Raw genomic sequence first — 25181 nt, 5'->3', positions numbered from 1 at the left:
TAGAAGAACTTGGCCATCCAGATTTTTTTAATGACTTTTGAGGAAATTCCATTATGAATCCTTTTGTAAGGCAAAAGAATACCCCCCAATGCACCAGTTTTGTGAAATTTGATAGCTGGCATTGAGTTTTCTTGAAATAAACTAAGCTATTCTTTTGCTATGCAGCAGGGGGCGCCTTCCAACAGTTTTTTTTTAACAGCTGTTCATAATAACAGTTCTGCAAAAGAAATGGCAAAAGAAAAATACACATACACAAAGTTTTAAAACTCTATGAAACTCAGAAAAGAATGAGAGGCAAAACAAAACAAAAAACATAACAGGTCAATTCGGTTCCATGAATTATTGCTGAAAGGCAGCACGTGCCAGTAGTTTCTTAACCTGCATTCATTAGCTCCAAAGCCCTGTTAGTTTCATTGGTTGCTCAAAATTATTTTCGGTTCAGGTTTTGTCCTTTTCACTTCTACATTTTCCTGGACTCATCAGGCGGTGCCTGCGGCACTTTGTAGGCTCCGGTCTGGGTATCAGTTTACACACTGCCTTCAGTAAATAGTCCGCCAGAGGTCCACCCATCTGCCTCGCCTCTTCCCTCTCCCCTGGCCCAGGGACTCTCCTTGGGCGGTGCGGCCGTGAGCTCCAGCGCCCGCGTCTTCCCAGCTCCGTGCACCGAGCCTTGCTTCCTGTCCATGACCAGCCATGCTTCGGGTGATTGTGGAATCCGCCAGTAACATCCCAAAAACAAAATTTGGGAAACCGGATCCTATTGTTTCTGTCATTTTTAAGGGTAAGAGAAAGTTTTTCTTTTTTGTTCTGAAGCTCTATTTGGGACTGGAACTTCCTTGTAGCACATTCTTTACAAACTTGCACTTAGGTGACTGAAGAAGTCTGTGCTACTTCTGTTACCTGCACAGGTCAGAGGGGAAGGCTGCTGCGACAGGCATTTCATTTGCCGCAGCCTAGGATTCTGCACAGCGATCGTTTCATAGAGAATGTGAGTTCTATAAGGCTTGGGGCGGGGGAGAACCTGTTGTGGTTGGTAGTCTTCAAAGTTCAGATTTTTAAAAGGTCTGTATTGTTTAGAAGTTAGAGTTAACTTGCACTTAGAAGGGATTGTCTCTGCCTGTGAGAGATGTGTGAAGGAGCTGGGGAAACCATCACTCCGTTAGCCAGCCAGACCCTGCTCTCCCATCTACTGTGCTCCTGGCAGGTGAGGTGCAGTTCTCATTTTGAGTGAGTTTGTTTTCAAGCTGTTTGGTGCCTGTTTGTAATTGTTCTTAATCCATGCAGCTGGCTCACTTGTTTATCTACTGGAAGGTTTGGAGTTTTTCAGTTGCCCACAGAGAGAAGGAGTTTGTTGTTTTGGGGTCTGATTCTGTCTTGTTGAATGGCCTCGGGCAAGTGATTTTCTTTCTCTGGATCTGAGTTTTCTGTTCTTCAGGACAGACCAGGAAGGTCTAGATTGTCTTTCAAGGCCTGTTGTAATTCCCAATGGTTGTTTTTCTGTGGCATGTGATTGTGATTGCCCAGGAGGGAAGATGATTGGTGGGTGTGTGGCAAGTGCTTCAGTTTTGGCTGGAGTGGTGGGTCTAAATCCAGGTGTGGGGCTTTAGCTGTGTCTTGTGTATCCCTGGGATGTGGTAAGGTTGCCAGCTCACTTCTCTGCAGTGGGAGGGCTCTGGGGGAGGGGGTTGGCTGCCTTGACCAGCATATGTTTCCTGACCACGCCTTAACACATTTTTCTCTTCCTCCAGGAACTTCACTGCTTCTCCCTTCTTCTAGTTTTTGGTATTTTATAACTCTCCTTTTTCTTTCTTTCTTCCACTTTCTTTCTTTCATCTGTTCTTTCTCATTTCCCTTTCTAAACTCCTTATGAAAGTGAAAAAAAAAACTGAAGGCGCCAATATTTTAATTTAAACATACACATCTGAAGGGCAAAAATTGGTTTCTTGAAAGACCATCTGGTTTGAAAAGTATGTTAATGAATACTATGAAATCATGTTAATTTTAGTTTTTAAAAATATTTTCTTTTATTATCATTATTATTTTATGATATGGTTCCGTAGGCTCTGGGATTTTCCATCCTTCTCCCCAAGTCCCCTACCCCCCTACTGATTTCCTCTCTAATATTACAATGGGTAGTCCTTCATGAACAGTCATAAGTCGATCATTCCACTACTGAAGTGTTTCCCGACACTGTAGGCATGGACAGTGTCTCAGACTCCAGCATGCTACTGTCAGGATATATTCAACAGTTTCTCTGGGAGTCCATCTTTGGTCTGGATGCAGAGATACATACTGTACTATGTCTCCACATCTGGACATAGCCATCTCTGCTACACTTCCATTGTACATCCCCTTAAGTACAGAACCAGAAAATACAGTCCACAACAGGGAGAAAAACAAAATTTACATCAACATAAAGTTAAACAATATGCTACAGAATGACCAGTGTGTCATTAAAGTGATGAAAAAGAAAATAAAAACCTTCTTGTAGAAATTGATTCTACTACACGACTTATGTGGCTCTGAAAGAATGACAACAAAAACAAGAATATCCACATCCATGAGATGTAGCAAAAACAGTGTTGAAAGGGACATTTACAATATCAGGTGCTTGCAATCAAAATGTCTCATGAATGATCTGTTAATGAATCACAAGGACTTACTGAAAAAGACACAAATGAATAGGAAGTGTAAAAAGGCAAAATCCACAGCAAACATAGTTGGATTTGAAACCAGAAAGCTACAAATTAAAACAAGAAAGAACCATTCCAGATCTAGTGCAGTAGCCGAGTGGCTAAAGTGCCTCACCTTGCCTGTGCTGGTTCATCCAGCTCCCTGCTTGTGGCTTGGGATGGCAGTAGAGGACAGCCCAAAGCCTTGGGATCATGCATACATGTCGGAGACTCAGAAGAAACTCCTGGTCTCCTGGCTGTAGAACATCAGCTCAGCTTCAGCTGTTGCGGCCACTTGGGGAGTGACTCAGCAGATGAAGGAGTTTTCTCTCTGTCTCTCCTTTCTGTAAATCTAACTTTCCAATAAAAATAAATAAATCTTTTAAAAAATATTGAAAAATAAGTGACCACAAGAAATCAAAACTACTCACACCATGGATAGAAAAACTCAGTATCATTAAAAAAAAAAAAAACATTCCCTAAGAAGAGCAAAACAACCCCTTAGCCAATGAACAAAAGGCATCAGGAGAGAACAACCACTTAAAATTAGAGATAAAAGAGAAATGATTCCAACATTTTGCTCTTTATGTGGGTTATGACACTGAGGGCATAGGCAATAATAGAGATTCTAATTTTTTGTTGTCTGGGTATATTTAGAAGTTTCAGTGGGAGTCTACCTTCATTTTTTAGTAGAGATGTGTTCTGTTAATTTTCTTGAAAATCTTCTTAAAGTAGGGAGAGACCGTGAAGAGTTGATATCTTTCATCATTGGCATGTAGAGATGTATAAATGTATTTGAGTTTCCGTCTGGTGATGTCATTGTTTAAAGCAAGTCCCTTAGGTTATAAAGGAACTGGGTTTAACACTCTTTTGAAATCTGGATGATTTTTCTAGGGTGTGTATGCATTAGTTGAAACTTGTAATTGACCAAAAATATGTCTAGAGCTATGAAAGTAAACAAAAGTGGATAGTTGCAGTTAAATTGGCAAATGCAGTTTATGCAAACGTTTACATTTATGGTACTATTTAACTCTGGTCTCATTTTTTAGTGTCTTTTGGTTGTACAAATTGAGTGTCAAAGTCATTCATTCAGCCACCTACTAAGCAACCTGGAACAAAACTGGAGTATCTTAACTGCTAATCCTGAGTTCACCACCCAGTCCCAGAGCTCTCCTCTGGAATGACGGGTACTCATCTCTTTAGGTTTCTTTTGGCTTTAAGATTGTGTGATTTTCTAGTTCTGGGTATTGGTTATGTGCTCTTAATCAAGATGTGGGAAGCATTGCCCTGGTGCTGCAGGGGTTATAGGATTGGCTGTAATACTTCTTTTGCTTTTTATCTGGCCTAGTACGTTAGACTTGGATGATGACAGCCCTTCCCAGGTGTGCTTCCCAGTTGTAAACTATGTGTAAAAGTAAATAACAGTAGGTTCTGGCAGAACTGTGGGCACTTCAGCTATATGAGGGAGCATGGAGCAGAGCCAGAGAGGCTTCCAGATGTGGAGAGGGGTTGAGTGTAGTAAGGAAGATGTTTACTCTGTTGTGATCAAAGTAGTGTCAAAGATAAGTCCCCATGTTCATTGAAATGGGTAAGCATTTTGTTGCTTACCCATAAGCAACAAAACACAAGGTCTCAAAGGTGTACATAAAACACAAGGTCTCAAAGGTGCCATAAACAGCTCTCAAGCCATGTAAGACCATGGGAAGAAGGGCCAAGGGCAGGGTGTGTTAGTGGTGATGTTTGCATAGGGATTGTGGGGTCCTCCTAGACTGTAACTAACCTGCAGTTGAGAGTGTGCTGCACAAACAACCCACTGCCTGAGAGTTGCCCTCAACTGTTGTGTTTAGTCTTCTGCAGCGGATTGAACCAGAAGGATTAGGGCGTGACTGTTGTCACTACTGTGTGGCTGTTGTTCACACTTAGCAGTGCAGGAGTAGATGATGAAAATCATGAAGTATATTTGATTTTCATATCCATGGGGTACACCAGGTAGCATGAGTTAGCTCTGATTCCCAGGACCAGAGGAGTGCTGTGAGCAGAAGGTGGGCATTCTGCCTCAGAAAGTTAGGCTGCAAGATTGCTTTAGGCTGAGGTTGGATTAGTCATACCTCTGAGATCTCTCTCAATATTAGTACTTTATGCTTCCCCATTCAGAAGAGAGTTTAGAAACTTCTTAAAGTTTTAATTAATACAGCATCTCAACTTTTTTAAAAAGAATTATTTATTTGGAAGGCAGTTACGAAGAGGAGAAAGGTCAGGGGATGCAGAGAGAGAGAGAGAGAGAGAAGAAGAAGAAGGAAAAAGAGATCTTTTATCTGCTGGTTCACTCTCCAAATGGCAGTAATAACGAGGCCTGGGCCAGACTGAAACCAGAAGCCTAGGACTCTATCCTGCCCTCCTGGGTGGATGACAGGAGTCCAAATGCTTGGGCTACCCTCTACTGCTTTTCCCAGGCTCTTAGCAAGAAGCTGGATCAGAAATGGATCAGCCGGCACTTGAACTGGTACCCATAAGGAATGTTGGGTTTATAGGCAGCGAATTTACCTGCTATATCACATTGCCAGCCCTTTAACACTTTTTTTTAAATGGGTGAAAAAGTAGTCTATGTAAGAATAAAACTATTCTAAGGAATTATACCACTAAAAAGTGAAGCTTTTTGCCACACCTTTCATCCTGTTTCTCCCTCTCTACTCTTCCCCATGAGGGTTAAACCTCTGAACAGTTTGATTTGAATCCTTGTCAGCATTTTGCTGTATATACAAGAGTTGTTCTGTCACTGTCTATAAGCAGTAGATGTCCTTATAGTGTATATCCTTGTGAATATGTGAACTTCTGAAGGCTTAGTTCTGTGGTTTGTGTGTGTGTTTTCCTTTCTTTTTAAAATTTCTTTTTAATTTATTTATTTGAGAGGCAGAGAGTTATCCTCTGTTAGTTCATTCCCTAGATTCCCTCAGAGGCCAGTGCAAGGCTGGGGCTGAAGTCAGGAACCAGGAGCGCGATCCGAGTATCCCACCTGAGTGACACGACTGCTTGACCCATCACCGCTGTCTTCTGCGATCTGCACTAACAGAAAGTTGGAGTCAGGCATAGAACTCAGGTTCTCCAGGGCAGGATGTGGACATTGTAACCAGCAAGGTTTTGTTTATTGTGGATTTATGTATTTATTCAAAAGGCTGAGAGACAGGATCTTCCATCCACTGAATCATTCCCCAAGTGAATCCAACAACCAGAACTGAGCCAGGCTGAATCCAGGAGCTAGGAACTACATCCAGGTTCCTGGCACATAGGTGGCAGAAACTCAAGGTTTTAAACCATCATGCACTGATTTTTCAGGTGCATTAGCAGGAACTAGGGTGGGAAGTAGAGTAGCCAGGACTCAAACTGGCATGTAGATAAAGGATGTGGGTCTTGCAAGTGGTGATTCAACCCACTGCACTACAATGCCTGCCCTGCAACCTATGGTTTATAAACAAGATTTCTTTTCTTTGAAAGTTGGTTTTCATAATTGTTGACTTGAATTTCTATTTTCCATTTGATGTGTCGTTTGCCTAGGCAGTATAGCAGCGTCACCACATCTGAGGCATCCATCTCCAGTGAGTCTAGTTGTTAGCAACATAGCCGTTTCCTCAATCCATCATTCTGATACTTCAGTCTCATCAGGAAGAATGTACCCTCACTTTTGGTTTTGGATTGGCTTGTGGGATGGCTACATGGCTACTACAGCTGTCCAAATAATCACCAAGTAATTATCCCATTGGTACATACTTTTCTAAATCCTTGTTAATTTTTTTTAAGAATTTATTTTATTTGAATGACAGAATTATAGAGAAAAGGAGAAACGGAGGGGTCTTCCATCTGCTGGTTCACTCCCTTTGGTTGCAATGCTGGAGCTGGGTCAATTTGAAGCCAGGAGCTTTTTCCAGATCTAACGACCCAAGGGCTTAGGTCATCTTCTCTGTTTTTTCCCACCAGACCCCAGCAGGGAGCTGGATTGAAAGTTGAGCAGTTGGGACTCAAACCAGTGCCTGTGTGGGAAACTGGCACCACAGGTAGAAGCCTAGCCTACTACACCATGGCACTGGCCCCAGATCCCTGTTATTTCATGTGCACGTATTTCTAGAGCACAAGCCTAACTATTCAAAGGAACCCTCCACTTCCAATAAACTTATCAAACCTGTAGTCTTGGACAAAGCACTTAGTATTTCTAATGGTCCTTTGTACTTCCCCTCCAAAGAAAAGGGGGGCAGTAACATATGTAGGAGTAAATCTGTAGAGTTATCTGACAGAGACTTGCCTGGTTATTTTTAGAAAGAACTACTTTGCTATCTGAAATTTTACAGTTGATTTTTTTTCAGATAAGGACATTAATTCTAAGAATATTTTAACAAAAAAATTCTCATAAATAAACATAGCAGCTATGAGATTCCCTTTAGGAATGGCAAAGTTTGATAGGAGTAATATTTCAGTGTTCTAATTCACTGAAGCCTGTGGAGGTGTTGTGGTAGAACTCCCAGACTGGGTTTACCCAGCTGACCTGCAGAAGGCCAGTCACTCTCATTGGGGAAGTGGAAGAAAGTAGGTATTCACTGCAAAGTGCTGAGTGAGGAGTTGGACAACTGCTGCTTAATTCCTGGGCTCCCACTGGAGTTAGGGGTGAAAGTATTTATAGATTGCAATTGGGGCTGAGAGGTGTGTGCTCAGCTCGTGTCCACATTCCTGGCTGGTCAGTGGTTTGTCAGTCATGCTTTGCTCCTTAGGGAATTTATGATGGCTGGGTGGGCTGCAGTTGGTCTGGGGGCGTTCCATGACGATGGCAGTCACATTCTGCTTGGACATGCCTAGACCTACCCAAACCCCTACACAAATCACTCCCAAACAGTGGCCATAAACAGTCTTACCTGTTAGAGGAGCAAATGACTCCTTAGTTGGTGATTAGAACCTTGTAAGACAGTTAGATCGTTCCCTCAAGTCAGAGAAGTTCTTTGGTAAAGGACAAGTGAGCATACCTTGGACTAAGAACGACAGACAGGAAGCTCGGTGCTGCTTTTACATTCTAGGAGTTCAGTTTCAGAGTCACTTGGTGGATTACCCACATGGTTACCCACACAGATGCCTTGTGGGTCTAGCCAGGGCTGATCAAGAGGATTCCCACTTGCTCACATACTCATGCCAGGAACTACTGTGTGCACTGACAAAACACTCAGCATGGCAACTGTGTTTGGTTTACTGAGTCATTTCCATCACTTCCGGGATGACAAGACTTAGGATTTGTGGCCTGAGGATAGTGGCCACACCCTCCTGAAGCGTGGAAACATAGATACCTTTCCCAAAGGCATGATCTATGGGTGCAGTCATTTATAAAGCCTTAAGTGCCTTTAAAATCATTTAATGTGCCTTGCTTTTCCTGTCTTGCCCCGCTGTGTGTTTACTGTATGCCCTCAGCCCAGGGGTACTTTCTAGTTTGGATTTCTTTCTTGATTCGTGGTGAGTTTCCACATCCCCCTAGGTTTAGGTCCTGTCCAAAGAGCATGAGCACATCACCATTGCTACTGATTGTACATCTTGTTTTTAGATTTATTTATTTTTGTTTGAAAGGCAGGTTTACAGAGAAAGAAGGAGAAGAAGAAGAAGAGAGAGAGAGAATGTGAATCTTCCCTTTACTGATTCATGCCCCAAATGGCTGCATTGGCTGAGTTCTGCCAAGCTGAAGTCAGGAGCCTGGAGCTTCTTCTGGGTCTCCCACATGGGTGTAGAGGCCCAAGGACTCGGGCCCTCTCTACTACCTTCCCAAGCACAGTAGCAGGGAGTTTTGTCAGAGGTTGGAGCAGCTGAGGCCCAAGCCAGTTTCTGTGTGGAATGCTGGCACTGAGAACAGAGTCTTAACCTACAGTGCCATGGCACTGGCCCCTGATCATACATCTTATTTGTTGACAATGAAAACAAAGAGCTGGCAGGAGACTGGAAACACCTTAGTGTTGACTCTTTTTTTTTAAATTACTATTTTTCATTATGTAGTTTTGTGGTATAGAGCTTCCTTCCTTTCCTTCCCTTTCCTGTCTCCCCGTATTATTATAATAATATAGTCCTTCAGCTGCAGTCACAATTCCAACATTCTGCTATTTACATGTAAAATGACATTATAGGTATAGGTAATGGAAGAAAATCTAGTGTCAAATTGTCAAGGTATATTTAACAGTTTTATTGGGCTTTCTTTTATTCAAGAGTAGAGATGCATATTGCAGTGCTTCTTCATTTCCTGGTGTTCTAGTTTTCATTATATAGTTCATTTGTAAGAATATATGTATCCACATACATATAGCTACATATGTATTTGTTTTGTATTTTGCATGAAGGTTGTCTTAGATCAGAGAGAATATTGACATTTGACTCTTTAAGGGAGACTGATTTCCATTCTCTCAGGCTGAATGTCCTTAATGTTCTCTTGGATGTTCTGTGGATGAGGTTTAGAGGAGGCTGTATCACACACTACTAAACGCTCAGTGGAACCTGCTCCTAGCACCTACCTTTCAGTGGCAGATTGATTTTTGCTAAAAGTTCCTGGTATGGAAAATGTGAAGCTTCCAGGTGAAATTTCATATGCAAAACACTCAGGGGCCTATAGCACATAGATTCAGCATTTCATGATATGGCAATAATTGCCTCACCCACAGTGTAATTTTTATTGGCCAGCTGTTCTATTGAGCAGGGTCTTCTGTGAGTGAGTTTAATCACAGTTTTGCCATAGAAATAGCAGTGGGATACCTGGCACCTTCAGCCTTATTAGTTAATATGTTTGGTATCAGGGAGCAAGGACCTTGGGCACTGGAGCCAAGAATGCCTAAGTGGGAATCCCAACTGCCGCCTTTATTTCCCAGTTACTCCCAAGCAAATGAGACCTTCACTGTTCTTCTCAGTAGTACCTCCTACCTTCTGACATTGTGTGGGGGATACATGAAGATGCATGTCACATTGCACATTAGGAATCCTTAAGTTTCCTTTGTTATTTGATAACAGTTGCTATCATGGAAGGCCTACAGTGCGCCAGACAATATATAAGGAACCAAAGCTGGAACATAGCATGGCTTGATCCTCTAGGCCTAATGGAAGAACTCAGTAGAACATCAAAATGAGATACAAACCAGAAGAGACATGCAGGATCACCATTTAAGAGTAAACGAAGAGTGAAAAGCTTTGAAAAAAAAAATGTGTCCTTTGACATGACCTAGAAGAACAAATGGAATTTTGAAAGAATGGGAAGAAAATTCCAGGCTTTGGAACTACACAAAAGCACTAGGAATTCATGGGGTTATGGGTGAGGTTGATAGAGGAGTATCTGATATGATTAGGGATGGCATTTCACTTGTAAACCAGTGGGGAGCCATGGAGCAGCAATGTGAAGACTAGATTTGTACTTGCCAGGGACACTAGTCAAAAGGAAATTCTAATGAAAAAAATTCTAAGGAAGCAGTCCGATCGATTACATCCATAAGAAAACCACACTGGGCAGGCTGATTGGGCCACCCTTCCTCACAGTCAGAGTGTGGGTGAGGGCGAGGTGAGAGGCTGACAGGAGAGCAGGAGACTGCAAGGAGAGAGAAGAAAGGCATAGATGCAGAAAGCAGGACTGGAAGACAAAGTTTGCTTTCTTGCCAAAGGTCAGAGCAGAGCATTACCTCAGCCATGGTGAGGTGTGTGTTCACACAAGATCCTTCCCTCTCTAGTTTTCTGTGCTACCCTGAGCGGTAAGATGTTGTGGCTAAGAATTGTGTAATTGCCAGGAACAACAGGCTTGCTCAAGGACTTCTTGGCAGGAGAGAAATTAGTAAAGCTAGAGAGGCATTTCTCTCGTAGGAACCAGAATTATGTCAGGCAGGGAACATTTACTTTATCTCTCCCCTTCTGAGAAGGTGCAGCCTTATGCCTGTTCCTGCTTGCCTAGGCACTGGTCACCTGTCTGCACACTGACCACCTTTGTGAGGCCTCTTGTGTGAGCTTTGGGTTACTATCAGGTGACTTCATCTTGACTCACCATCTATTACAGTGTCAGTGTCTCTGTATTGAGATCTTTGGGAGAAGATGGTCCAGCCAGCTGTGCCAGGGGTGTAGAAGCCCAGGACAAACAGTGCAGATATACCTGCTATCCACGCTTCACCAGGCAAGCCTCTAAGGACCTACAACATAAACCACTCAGCTCATCTCTCTCCAGCTTCGGGATTTGACCTGCTCTTTCTCAGCTTTATTTTTGGACCAACTCCTTACTAACTGTTCTTTATGTAATCTACATAAGATGTGAAGATGTATGAGGTAGACTGAATATCACTCCCAGATTTATCAGTATGAGTCGAATGTCTGTGGTAAGCTTTCGGCTCTAGAATGGGGAGAATACTGTGTACCTCACAGGGTAGCTTGTTTAAAGCACAAAGCATCAAAGCCTGTGCCTGACACATCAGTGTGCCTAGTGCTCATGTCCTCCCCTTTCATGCCCACTGAGTTTCCACTTCTGGGGCCATGCAGGATCCTATGGACATTTCTTGCTAGGTTGAGCATTTCAGAATCAACAGGATACTCTGGCTGTGCCTGCATTAGCCTCTTTTTTTTTTTTTTTTTAAGATTTTTTTATTTTTATTACAAAGTCAGATATACAGAGGAGGAGAGACAGAGAGGAAGATCTTCCGTCCGATGATTCACTCCCCAAGTGAGCTGCAACAGGCCAGTGCGCGCCGATCAGAAGCCGGGAACCAGGAACCTCTTCCGGGTCTCCCATGCGGGTGCAGTGTCCCAATGCATTGAGCCGTCCTCAACTGCTTTCCCAGGCCACAAGCAGGGAGCTGGATGGGAAGTGGAGCCACTGGGATTAGAACCGGTGCCCATATGGGATCCCGGGGCTTCCAAGGCAAGGACTTTAGCTGCTAGGCCATGCCGCCAGGCCCTGCATTAGCCTCTTAAACACAGAGCCATGCCTGATACCATTGAGAGAGAACACAGTAATCTCTCGATTAAGTGCATAGTAGATCCTTTGTTTCTGATTGTGGCAAAATCCACATACTGTTTACTTTCTCAGTTCCTTTTAATTGTACAGTTATTCAGTCCATTCATAAGACTGTGTACTCATCACTGCCACCCATTGATAAACTCTACATTTAGCAAATCAGAAGCTCTGTACCCATTAAACAATAACTCTATATTCTCCACTCCCCATTACCTCTGGCAGTGACCCTTCTACTTTGTGTCTCTGTGAGCTTGCTTATTGTAACTATCTCATTAAGTGGAATCTGAAATCTTAGCCATTTTTGGACTTATTTTATTATGCCTTCAAGACTCATTCAGAATCTCTTTCTTTAAAAAAAAATGTCTTTGGTTTCATTTAATTGAAAAGCAGAGAGAGAGCAATAGAGAGCTTCCATCCACTTGTACACTTCCCACATTCCCCCCAATAGCTGGGCCAGGAGCTGGGAACCAAGTATGAGTCTCCCAAGTGGGAGGCAAGGACCTGATACTTGAGCCACTACTGCTGGTTGCCAGTGGGAAGCTAGTCTCAAAAATGGAGATGGGACTTGAACTTAGGCACTTCATTATGGAATGTGGGTGTCAAGCACTGTGCTAAATGCCTATTTGTTGTTCCTTTTTAAAACTGAATACTATTGCAATGTATGTCTGTACCTCATTTAGTCCATTCATGGACAATCTAAGTTGTTTTTAAATTTTGGCTACAGTGCTTGAAACTGCTGTGAACAATATGGCCTACTCTCCATTCTTCTGAATCATGCAAATGTTGTTATTTCTAATTTTCTGAGGAACCAGCCTGTTTTTTTTTTTTTTTTTCCGTAGAGAATGAACCAGTTCACATTCCTATTAGAAATGCATGTAGGTTCTCTATCTCCTTGACAGCACTTGTTATTTTCTACTTTTGTCTTTGTTTTATCAGTAATAGCTATCCTGGTGGGTGTAAACATAGTGAGTTCTTAGCAACTCTCCATTGCCATGGATTTTCAGTTCATACTGGACGCATTATATTCCTAGTGGCCAGCAGTGAGACAATACCCTTGGCAGGGTCCTGTGGGCAGCATGAAAGAGCCTTGTGGCTTTTGAGGTCTCTGGCCAGGGTTGTGCTGGGAGCCAGCAGGGCTGAAGACCTGTTGAAAACAGCCTTAGGATCTGAAATTCCAGGTCTCCTGGTTGACCTGGGCATCCTGCTCCTCCCAGAATCACATCCTGGGAGATCAGAGCAACCATTACTCATATTCCCGTGGAATTCCCTGTCCTAACATCTTATATTCCTTTGTGGCACCTACTGGAATGCATAACTGTATGTCTTCTAACTTACTGGATTTTTATCTGCTTCCTCCATCAGACAGAAAGCTGTATGAGGTCAGGGACTATTTCTTTCTCCTTAGCACCTAGCTCAATGACTGGAAAATAGCAGATGGTCAATAAGAAGTTACTGAATGACTGATTTTGACTTTTTCTTTCATTCTTTCAGGTCAGAGTCTCCCAGGCCAGAGGGATAAATAGGAATAAACAAGGACTAGATGTCTATGCCCAGAAGTGATTGTAGGACCCTCAACTGGCCTTGGGGAGACTCCTGGCTTGAATGGTCGAGGTGTTTGTTTCCTATGTATTGGAAGATGTGAATAGCAGTCAGTAGGGAAGCAGAATTTATTGGAAGGCAGTAATACACAACCAGATGTAAATCCACAAAATCTCATAAAGGAGAAGGGGTGTTACACCGGGCAGAGCATGAGTGATGTTCAAAGGAGACAGGGTTTGGGATGGAGCTATAGTGTATGTGGTAAATTCCAGGAATGGTGCTGCAGTATCTGGTGCATGCTGGCAAGTGAGGCTTAGCTGCCTGAGGAGGAGTGGGTATGCTAAGCCTTCAGCCATGTTGAATTTGCATGGGGGGTAATGGCATTTGGGTGATGTTGGCCATTCTCAGCTCCAGGCCTCACTTGCTACCTGCTTGCCTGTATCAAAACTACATGATTGATCTTGATTATTAGAAACGTCAAGGTTTCCTCAGGCTTCCAGAAATTCATGAAGCTGTATCAAAGGAAGTTGGAAGGTAGGGGAGTCCCAGCCTCCCTTTAAACTCAACATGGGGCTTCAGTCTTTTAGTGGCAGGAACTCTCTGGATCTCAGTTTCCCCAGCTGTGAAGTGGGAATGATCTCCATCTGAATGTTTAAGAAGCAAATGAGATGATGCATGAGCATTTCAGGTGCCTGCTTATTCTCACTCCACCTCTGGAAATCTGTCTCTGTGAACATTGCAAAGAGAAATTAATGGACTGATTATGGAAGAAATAAAGTTTGCAAATCAAGTGGTGACTGTTAACAGCATGGGCAAACTCGCCTTTGAGATAATGAAAGGAAATGTCTAGATTTTAGTTTACATTTTGCCCAAACAAATCAGTCTGATTAAAATAAAAACACAGGTCCAACATTATGGAATAGCGGATTAAGTCACTACCTGTGACACCAGCATCCATTATTGGCACTTATTTGAGACCTGGCTGCCCAACTTCCAATCCAGCTCCCTGTTCATACATTTGGAAAAGCAACAAAAGATGTCCCAAGTGCTTGGGCCCCTCTACCCACAGAGGAGACCCAGCAGGAGCTTCAGGCTTCTAGCTGCAGTCTGGCAGAGCTACTGCAGCTATTTGGGGAAGTGAACCAGCAGATGTAAGATCTTTGTCTCTGTCTGTCCGTCTGTCTCTCTCTCTCTCTCTGTGATTCTGCCTTTAAATGAGTAAAAATAAACATTCTTGAAAGAAAAAAGAAAACAGACCATTTTACTAGTTTTGCTTCTTTCTTTTACTTCCTTTGGCAGTTATTTATTTGCCTGCCTACTATATTCTAGATTATTTTGAGCAATATTGTTCAATAGAACTTTCTATGTTGGTGAAGCTGTCAAGATCTGCCCTTTGCAGTAGGGGACTCACTAGCTACATGTGGAAATGTGCCCTGACTGACGGATTGAAATGTCAATATGAAATTTTTAAGATCTTATTTTTATTTGAAATACAGACTTACAGGGAGATGAGATGAGATGAGATGAGATGAGATGAGATGAGATGAGAGAGAGAGAGAGAAAGAGAGAGAGAGAGAGAGAGAGAAACCTTTTATCCACTGGTTTGCTCCTCAAATGGCTTTAATGGCTGGAAAAGGACTGCTCTGAAATCAGGAGCCAGGAGCTTCTTTCTGGCTCTCCCACTAGAGTACAGAGGACCAAGCAGTTGGGCCCTCCACTGCTGCTTTCCCAGGCCATTAGCAGGAGCTGGATTAAAAGTGGAGCAACTGAGACTTGAGCTGGGATGCTGGCACTGCGGATAGAGACTTAACCTGTTATGCTACTGTGCGAACCCCAAAATGTCACTGTTAACTTTAATTTAAGTATATATAACCACATGTAAGTCCTGACAACCACATAGATAGCACCAACAGTGACTGTGCGGCTCTAAGATGTTGCCAGCATCTCTGCCCTTCAGTGGCTTCGTCTGTAAAATAGAGAGAATAGTGATACCTGACTAGGAGCACAGTTGCATAAGTTAACTGAACACACCTAAAAAGTGCTTTATGCCTTAGTTGCTACATGGAGATTTGGGTCTGGATGATAATGGTGACTTTCTCTGATAGCACCTCCACCATTCATTCACTTTTTTTTGTCAATTTGGCATTCATTTTCCATTTTATTTGAAAGGCACAGAGAGAGAGAGAGAGAGAGAGAGAGAGAGAGAAAAGAGAGAGAGAGAGAGAGAGAAATGGACAGAGCATGATCTATTGAGTCACTCCCCCAAATACCTACAGTTAAGACTGGGTCAGGCCGAAGCCGGGAGCCAGGAACTCAGTCCGGAACTCAATACCTTCCCACAAAGGTATTGCACATTAGCAGGAAGCTGGCTTGGAAGTGGAAGTGGAGTAACCTGGACACAAACCAGAGACTCCAAAAGGACACAAGTGTCTCAAGCAGTACCAAATGCCCACTCCATTTAGTGTTTATACCATGTTTCATACCTGTTCTATTATCTGCCTCATACTGGATCTATTTTTTTTTTTACTTAATCCTCAGTGCCCTTTCTGAGGTAGGTATTAGTGTCAGCTTTATTTTCCCTTTGAGGGAACTGAAGCAGAGACAAGTGTGGGCTTACCTGTCCTTATGTATCCCTTGGGATCAGAGTAGGTGAAGAAGCCATGTGCCACTTGTGCCAGTCCAACCAAGTCCAAGGACTGCCTGCCTCCTTCCACCCTCGGATTAGCGGGTGGGAAAGAGGAAGTGAGTATACCAAGAATAAAAGAACTAGAGAAAACTAAAGTCCAGCCTTCTCAGAACTTGCTGCAGGATAATGAATGCCTTGTTGCGTGAGTCAGCGGCTCAGAGGTGACATAGCTTAGCCATGAATCAGTTCCCCTGATAAGCAAGTCCCAATTGTTTTACTAGTGGAGGCTAAACCCCTAACTTACTGTGTATAAACTCTTAAAAATTGCCAATGTGCCTGGCAGGGTGAGGCTCTGCTTTATTTCATGTCCCATTTTAGCTGTTTTTCTTTTTAAGCTTTTAAGAAATTTTTATTGGAAAGTCAGATATACAAAGAGGAAGAAAGACAGAAAGACCTTCTGTCCGTATCACTCCCCAAGCGCCTGCAACTGCTGGAGCTGTGCCAATCTGAAGTCAGGAGCCAGAAGCCTGTTCTGGGTTTCCTATGCCGGGGCAGGGATCTAAGGCTTTGGGCTCAACTGCTTTCCCCGGCCACAAGCAGGGAGCTGTGATGGGAAGCAGGGCTGCCAGGACATGAACTGGTGCCCAGATGGAATCCTAGGACATGCAAGGTGAGGACTTTAGCCTTTAGGTTACCATGCCAGGCCCCCATTCTATTTTTTTACCCTCCTGGTCTTTTTCATCCCAGTAGCATAGCTCATAAATGGGGAGAGAGAGAGGAAAACCTCTTCCCTTTAGTGCTGTTCCCTTAACAAGTAAAATTTAAGAACTGTGTGTTTGCATTCCCTTCCTTGCTGTCTGAATTCTATGCCCCGATACTCCTTGTCTGCCGCCTTCCTTCTGCTCCTGTTTCCTCCTTCAAAGCATGAGTGCATTCTGTGAGTGCTGATGGGGAGTGCACTTGGCTGGAGCATTGTGCTCTGTGGATATGGGGAGAAAAGCCAACTTAGGCTCTGCTCGCATGCAGCTCTCACAGTCTAAACTTCAAAAGAGCCAGATGAAGGAAGACAGCATGAAAGGAGGTTCAAGGTTTGCAGATTAAATTTGACAATGAGTGCTGACTAGCTGTTACACACAGTGCAAAATGCTTTACAGACATGTACTGTTTAAATTTATTCATTTAGTTTTTCATCACAGAAAGAGGAGAAAGAGAAAGGGAGAGGAGGTCTTCTTAGAGCTGAAGAAACTGAGTCTTGGGTAAGGTGGGTTAAATACAGGTTCCAGGCAGAGCTGGGACACAAACACTTGCCCTCTGTGGGCACCGCTATTTGTCCCTCAAGTGGTGCTAATTGCTTGGTCTCAGCCACTTCTGCCTTGGCCCACTCTTTGGCCATGTGTATGGTCTCAGGACCAAGATCTGCCGTGGTTGACTATGTCCTACTTGCTGGGGACAGCTGAGGGAGTTCAGTGTCAGGACCTTGGTAGTGTTGCCTGTGGCATGGACACCTGTGGCTTCAGTGGCCTTGTTTGGAGTTCCAAAAGCCCTCCAGTTTGCCCCAGGATTCTGGATACATAGTGATGGCTTCTTAAATGTGACATGCCGCAGATAAGGGGCCTCCTATCAGTGTAGAAAGTGCTTTCATGGGCTGACCTTGTTTGTTCTTCACAACACTAGGTGGCATTATAGGCAGCTATGCACACCCATTTGGCAGATGAGGATATTTAGACTTGAGATTGAAGAAGATCAAAGCTGTGTAGTGAGGAAGAGGCAAGGGAGAAGTAGAACCTGCTTCTTGGGATTCTTAGTTACATGAACTTTCCCACCCCTGTATGCATGATGAATTTCTTTGTGTTTGCTATCTCCCTTGTTTTAATATTACCCTCTGTCCAAGGCTAAAGTGAAAAGTAACCCATAGATACTTTAGATTCCCAGATCTTCCTCACATCTGCAGTAAACAAACAGTTAACCTTGCTAAGGAGCCCAGAGGTCAAGGGTCTTTGTAATGAAAGGACTGGGATAGGCATTTGGCCTAGTGGCTAAAGCACCTGTTAAGGTGTCCTCATCCCACATCAGAATTCATGGATTTGGTTCCTGGACTCCAGCCTCCTGCTAATGCAGACCCTAGAAAGCACTGGTCACAGCTCAAGTCACTGGACTTCTGTCACCCATGTGAGAATCTGGATTTAGTTCCTAGCTCCTGGCTTCCAGCCCAGTTCAGGCCGTCATGAGTATTTGGGGAGTAAACAAGGGGATGGAAAACTCTTTCTGTTTCTCTTAGCCTCTCAATAAATCAATCAGTTTTTTAAAAAGAAGAGGATGGCTGAGGAGAGTGGATTGAAACTGCTGGCAGTGGCAGAAATTCTGTTTAAAAGACTGTTAATTATTGGACGCCAGGGGCTGAGGGGAGGGTAAATTCAGCAGGAAGCTTTTTGCCTAACAAGAAATGGATCTAATTATAAGATTTTGAATTAGCATTTTGCTGTGGTTTTTTTTTTTTTAATTTACTTATTCATTGATTTAAAAGACAGAACAACAGGAGGAGGAGAGACACAGAAAGATCTTCCACCAGCTGGTTCATTCCCCGAATGGCCACAACATCCAGGTCTTGCCAGATTGAAGCTAGGATGCCTTTCCAGATGCATCAGCAGGGAGCTGGATTAGAAGCAGAGCAGCTGGACCTGGTGCAATAACGTAGCAATTAAAATCCTCGCCTTGGAAGCACCAGGATCCCATATGGACTCCAGTTCTAATCCCGGCAGCCCCACTTTCCATCCAGCCCCCTGCTTGTGACCTGGGAAAGCAGTCGAGGACGGTCCAAAGATATGAGACCCTGCACCTATGTGGGAGACCTGGAGGAAGTTCCTGGCTCCTGTCTTTGAATTGGCTCACCAACGGCTGTTGCAGTCACTTGGGGAGTGAATCATTGGACAGAAGATCTTCTTCTCTGTCTCTCCTCCTCTGTGTATATCTGACTTTGCAATGAAAATAAATAAATCTTAAAAAAAAGCAGCAGCAGCAGCAGCAGCAGCAGAGCAGCTGCAGCTCAAACATGCTCCTCTGTGGGATGCAGGTGTTGAGGCAGCAGCCTAACCTGCTTCACCACAACCCTGACCTGAGTACTTGGCTTTTATGTTCAAGGTTTTTTGTATGACTACTGAATTCTATTTTTTTCTTGATACAATTTCTTAGAGACACAGAGGCCAGAGGCCTAGTCTTATCTCATGCAAGCAGTCGATGATTCTGATTTTAAGCCAGCACCTGGCAATGGGCCTCATGGCCTGAGAATGTTTGTGCTGTTTTGTTTGATCTTTGTTGCAACTCAGCCAGTTGTGTTTTCTCAACCTCATTTGAAAGAACAATTGAGGGGCTCTCTAGGCCCCATCTCCTTAGCAGAACTCAGTGTAAATTTGCCAGGTACCGGTCTTTGTTGATTCTCTAGAAAATTATGTCTCAGAAATGTGCTTGTCAGAAGCCAGAGAGGTTAGGAGATTTGAGAGTTTCTCAAGTCTCACTAGCAAGTGACCCTGGGCAAGCTTTCACCTTATTATATCTCAAAATAAGGATCATCATCATCAACCATCTACAAAGCCCTTGGGGGAGTGCCTAACAGATTATAAACTCTATATATGGTAATTCTTAATTCTGGGGATTAGATACCAATTCTTAAAAAGATTGATTGATTTAAAGGCAGGGTGACAGAGAGAGGGAAACAAAGATAGAGGTATTCCATCTGTTGGTTCATTCCTCAAATGTTTATAGTAGCCATGGCTAGGCCAAGTTAAAGCAAAGAGCCAGGAACTCCTCTGGGTCTCTTACATGGGTGTGGCGGGACCCAGGCACTTGAGCTATCACCTACTGTTTCCCAAACATAGTAGCAAGAAGCTGGATCACAAAGTAGCCAGGAATTAATCCAGCATTGCAATATGGGATACAAGTGTCCTAAGGGGTACCTTATCCTACTTTATAACAATGCCTGCCCCAAGATCCTGATGTTCATGAGTGGAGAAATGTAGCTGCAGAGTTGGAGTAAGCAACCCAGGACCACAGCCCTCATGAGGGCTGTAAGAGCATCTGTTTACCTGCACCCTCAGAGTGCAGTAGCTGTTAGAGCACAGATTTTGAAATGAGGCAAGCCTGGGACTGTAGATTGGCTCTATGATCTTGGGCAAGTCTGTTAAGGTCACTGAACTAAAGTTTTGCTTGTCCATAAATTGGACATACTGATAGCTCTCTTGTAAGGATTATGTGTGGGTGTCCTTCTAATGTCCACAATAGAACTGAGCATTCAGATGCTGCAGTTAAGATGCAACATTTGATGTCAGAATGCCTGGATTTGAATCCTGCCTCTGCTGCTGATTCTAGCTTCCTGCTAAAGCATACCCTGGCAGGCAACAGATGATAGCTGGATGATAGATAGATAGATAGATAGATAGATAGATAGATAGATAGATAGACAGACAGATAAAGAAAGTAGGTAGCTGTGTCCCTGCCAATCATGTGGAAGATTCAGTTTGAGTTCCTAAATTCTGGCTTCAGTTTGTCAGCCCTGGCTGTTGGCTGGCATTTGAGAAGTGAACCAGCCGAGGGGAGATCTCTAATATCTGCTTTTCAAAAAGAAAAAAAAAAGTGTTCCACATGGAGTGGACACACAAAATCAACCCAGAGAAGCTACTGTATGGTCTTCCTAGGTGTTTGCACCTGTAGCCATGGTTGTTGGCATGGCTGGAACACCCTCACCCTAGGATCAGCTCTTAGAAAACAGATCCTGCAGGAGTTGTTGAGATGGACTTGGCTTCCTTTCAGTTCCTCTGCAGTTCCTCTGCAGGAACTGGTGTTGATTCAACAACTTGTGTGTCTGAAAGGACATCTTCCAAGGCCAGTGGGGCACTGGGCACAGAAAGGGGAGCAGTAACCCAGCCTGCAATTTTTGGCCTGGAAGTTGCTATTTATCTGTGATATCAGTGACAATTTCAAGCTGGCACGTAACAGTCTTGATTTATATCACAATTGCTACTGTACCAAAATGCCTTTATCCTAGAACTGGTTCAGCAACATCTTTCTGGAGCGTTGGAACAGCCAGGGTTGAGAAGCAAAATATAGCAAGGTCGACCAGATGGGCTACAAGTCTATGGTCCCTGGGTTCTCTCCAGTTCTGGTGGAAGAGGAGTGTCTTCTTATCCCCTGGTAACCATCCTTAGGAAAGCTAGGTCCTGGTACTGCCAAGCTCACTGTCAGGGAGGAGCTGCTCCCAGCAGCCCTCAGGGTCTGGAGCCAAGCCACAAGGACATTTAATCTTGTTACCGGGGCCCTCCTATGGGGCTCCACAACTTGGGAGTTCCCTGGTGTAAGCCCCAAGAAAGATCTTGCTCCAGTAAGAAGTAGCCTAAGAGGTGCCGTGTGATTTGTGTTTGAGGTATACCCAGGCCTTGTGCTGAGTATTTTGCCTCCATTCTCTCATTTGGCCAAGCAACTTCAGTAATTTTTACAGGAACTTATTACGTCCAGTGCACTGAAATCAGTGAGGAATTACTCTGTAGTTGGCACTGAGCTGGGGCAGTAATGGTGGGGGATAACAATGTTAATAAAATAGAGTCCCAACCTTTGAGGAGTGACTGTGGTCTTAATCTTCCAACTTCAGAAATTGCTGAGATTTGGATTTCAGCTCCACCTTTGTAGACTCTGATGAGTTTTCAGTATCTCTCTGTGTTGGTTTTCTCCTTTGTCACTAGGGATGATCATGACAGGACTGACCTTAGTGTGGTTGTGAAAGAATAAATCAGTCTTCACGGAAAGCACTAGAAACAGAGGTATGTTCAGAGTATGTAGGAGGTATGGCAGGTAGGTAATGGATAAGCTTCAGGAAATTTGTAAGGCTTTAGAAAAATCATGGCTGTGTTTGCATGCACTGGCCATTTCTTCATCCCCTGAGCAGATGAAGTAGGACTTCTGGATGGCAAGTCAAGGTTTAATGCTTGTTGATCTACGCTGGCTATCAAGGAGCTGAGTTAGTTAGGAAAGCCTTGCCAACAGCATCCCCACTTCTCCTGGTCATTTTAGAAAGACTCCAGAGGTTCAGTACGTGGGGCCCCTCCTAAGGCTCGGGTCCCACCACACCTGGGGCCAAACTTAGTGATGATCACTTGGCCTTTGTCCACTTACACCTGAGGATTGTGAGGTTGGCGGTGCAGCCATAGGTTTGCCAAAGAACACAGCTTGAAGTCATGGAGAACCAAATCACTGATTCAGGTGTTGACCTGACCTGCTCCCTGAAAAGGGAAGGTTCTGGGTCTCTTGGAGGTGGTCCACACGTGTTACCATGCAGGGGCTGTTACTTCCACACACTGGTATTGGTAGCGTTAACCAGGTTCTCAAGAGAAACAGCCCAGTGCAGTGTGTATATGTACAGATGCTTTTTGACTTATGGTGGAGTATGTCCTGATTGAACCATCAGAAGGATTTTGTTAGGGGCTTCTTCCTAGCTCTGGGATCTTGGGCAGATTGCTCAATCATTCGGGCTCGCTTTGCTTATCTATAGTCTTGCTGGGAGGACTAAAGAGAAGATGTTGAAAACACCTGAAGTCAAAAATGCGTCTGATCCATCTCACCTGTAGAGGTTATTATCCTCGTGATGGCTCAGCTGACCAGGAGCCAGAGCTTAGCCTGCTGCCCAGCACTAGAGTGTTGAAACACACGTCTCCAGCCTGGAAATAGGTCAGAATTGAAGTGTGGCATTTTTGTGTCCTTTTTGCTTTCATGCTATGGTGAAGTGGAAAAAATCATAAAAGGTAAGACTAAGTCAGAGACGTGTGTGTGGGAGGCAGAAAAACAGGAGAGGTTGAAATTTTAAAGAATTGGCTACTGTGATGGTGGGGAATGGCAAGTGTAAGATTTCTGGCAGACGGCAAATTTGGTTTGGGGTTGGCGCTACAGTCTTGAGTTGGAAATATGTAAGGTCCACAGGCTGGTCACTCAGACATGGCTTACCTGAACTATAATCTTGAGGTAGAATACCTTCTGGAAATTTCAGTGTTTGCTCTTCAGGCCTTTAATTCATTGAACGAGGCCGTCTCCACAATACGGAGGGTACATCTACTTAAAAGAACAGGCTGTGAATATTAATCATTTCAGAAAAATCCGTTCATGGCATCACTTAGACTAGTGTTTGACCAACCGAATGGACCCCCGAGCCTAGCCAGATTGATATATGAACTTACCCACTGCACTTGACTGCTGGCGGGTGTTACAAGCCCACATAAGGGGACCTGGCATCTCATGGGTGTTTCCAGTAAGGATCTGACATTGTGGTAGGTGACCAACAAAGGAAATGGTTGTGTACGAGAGGGTGCGGCTGCTTGGCAAGCAGAGCTGCTCGGTTCTTGGGAAACCATGTTCTGAGGCTGGCACTCTGGTTAATGACTGAGGTGGTGACCTTCAGCAGGTGGAGCAAGAGACAGGCATAGCTAATCAGAAAACAGGAAATGTCCCCAAGAATGCCTTGAGTCATGCTCCAGGGAGTGCCCTGTATTGGAGTTAGTTACTTTAAATCTAGAACATTGGAAAAATCAGGCATCTGAATAAAACTAGAAGTGGGAGCTGGGGTGAGGCTGGGGAGGTGAGGGAGTGTTTTCTAATTTCATCTCATGTTTAACACCTGCCAGTTTGACTTTAAATGTTGTCTTCAATAATTGAATAGCATAAGTATGTGTTTCTGTGGTTGCTAATAAGAAAAGAATGATTTTTTTTTTTTTGGTTTGGGGCTGATGTGTTTATGTGTGACAATAGGCTTTCAATAAAATGCTGTGTATATGCATTGTTGATAAAAATCAGAGCCTCTTTCTTAGAAGGCATTGGACTGTGGTTCTCCAGAACAGGAGCTGATGAATGCTGGCTTCTTGTGTGATTAGCTAGGAAGAGGAGAGTGTGAGAGTGCTGTGGTCAAAATGCGTGGACTTGGGGGTCAGATGAGACCTGGTTAGAGGGTTTTTTGGTAGCTGTGTGATCTTGGGCACGTTACAATCATCCTGAGATTTTTGTTTATCTGTAAACTGGAATACTAACAGTACCTGCCTCTGTGCTTGCTGTGAGGAGGAAATGGAAAGGTGCCTGCAAAGCACTTAGCAGTGCCTGGTCCACAGGGAGCACACCCCAGAGAGCAGGGCCTTTGGCACTGTCGTTGCTAGCCCATGCTCAGTGCTGCACAGTGTTCCACTGCAATGGCTCCACCTGCTCTGGGCTTCTGCTTGGATTCCATTGCCCTCTCCATCTTTGTCTTCAACACATAGCTGAATCACATGTTTAGGAGCATGTGTATCATTGGCAGAGTTTGGCGGAAACTTTTCGCATTGGATTATGGACTCAAAGTGACTAAGTCTGGTTTCTAATGCCCTCCTCCCATAAGGGTTTGTGTCAAGCAAGTGAAGTTTAGCCTGATATTTAAGACTGCACAGTTGATAGTAAACTTCCCACATAGCTCAGTAGCCCACTGCTGCCTAGTTGATGGGACTGTGCAGAGCCTCTGGTATAGGGTTCTCCCCTCCTCCATGGCTGACACACCATTCTGCATGGGAGACCCAGAGGGAGCTCTTGACTCCTGGCTTTGGATTGGCTTAGCTCTGGTCCTTGTGGCCATTTGGGGAATGAACCAGTAGACAGAAGATCTTTGTCTGTCTCTCCTTTTCTCTGTAAATCTGACTTTTCAATAAATAAATAAATGTATTATATATCTTTTAGAATAAACAAACACCAACAACAAAACAGCTGAGAATCAGATTTGAAAGGAGCTGGGTAGACCTCATAGAAAAACTACAGTCTGAACTAACCAGTTGGGTGGGTGTTTGATCTAGTGGTTAAACCATGAATTAAGATATCTATATTCCATATTAGAATGCCTGAATTTGAGTTCAAAGCTCTTCTCTTGATTCCAGCTTCCTGCTACTTTGCACCCTGGGAGGTAGCAGTTAACAGCTCAATATGTTGAACCCTGCCACTTATCTAGGGAACCTGGATTGAGTTCCTGATTCCCAGTTTGACCTGAATTAATTCTGGCCGTTAGGGACATTTGGGGGAGTTAATGGGCAGATGGGAGCTCTGATTCTGTGTCTGTGTCTCTGTCTCTGTAGTATCTCAAATCAACCGATCAATCATGCTTAAGTTGATGAGTAGAGTCATGCTCAAGCTTCCATAACTGGTAGGGCTTTGTGATGCCCAGTCAAGTGGAAGAACAATGCTTAGCAGAATGAGGATTATGACTCATGGTCTTGCAATGCTGAGGTCTTAGAAGAATGCAGTGGTTAGTCCCAAAGCCAGCTATGTGCTGAGAGCCAGAGCAACGTGACATTCAGCTGGACAGAACACA

At 43.9% G+C, this 25181-nt stretch overlaps 1 protein-coding gene across 2 annotated transcripts in view; it reads left to right on the top strand.

The window, feature by feature from the left end:
* The first annotated feature begins 490 nt into the window (after positions 1 to 490).
* MYOF (myoferlin) overlaps positions 491 to 25181 on the top strand; it is a 144501-nt gene continuing 119810 nt past the window's right edge. For both annotated transcript variants that reach the window (XM_058671953.1, XM_058671952.1), the window contains exon 1: positions 491 to 781. In XM_058671953.1, coding sequence (XP_058527936.1) covers positions 694 to 781 — 88 coding nt within the window. In that variant the 5' untranslated portion in view covers positions 491 to 693. The remainder of the gene's footprint in view (positions 782 to 25181) is intronic.

This window comes from Ochotona princeps, chromosome 13, assembly GCF_030435755.1.
Source record: "Ochotona princeps isolate mOchPri1 chromosome 13, mOchPri1.hap1, whole genome shotgun sequence".
NCBI classification, from domain to species: domain Eukaryota; kingdom Metazoa; phylum Chordata; class Mammalia; order Lagomorpha; family Ochotonidae; genus Ochotona; species Ochotona princeps.
The sequence above is the reverse complement of the archived record's forward strand: the minus strand, read 5'-3'. Positions and strand labels throughout refer to the sequence as shown.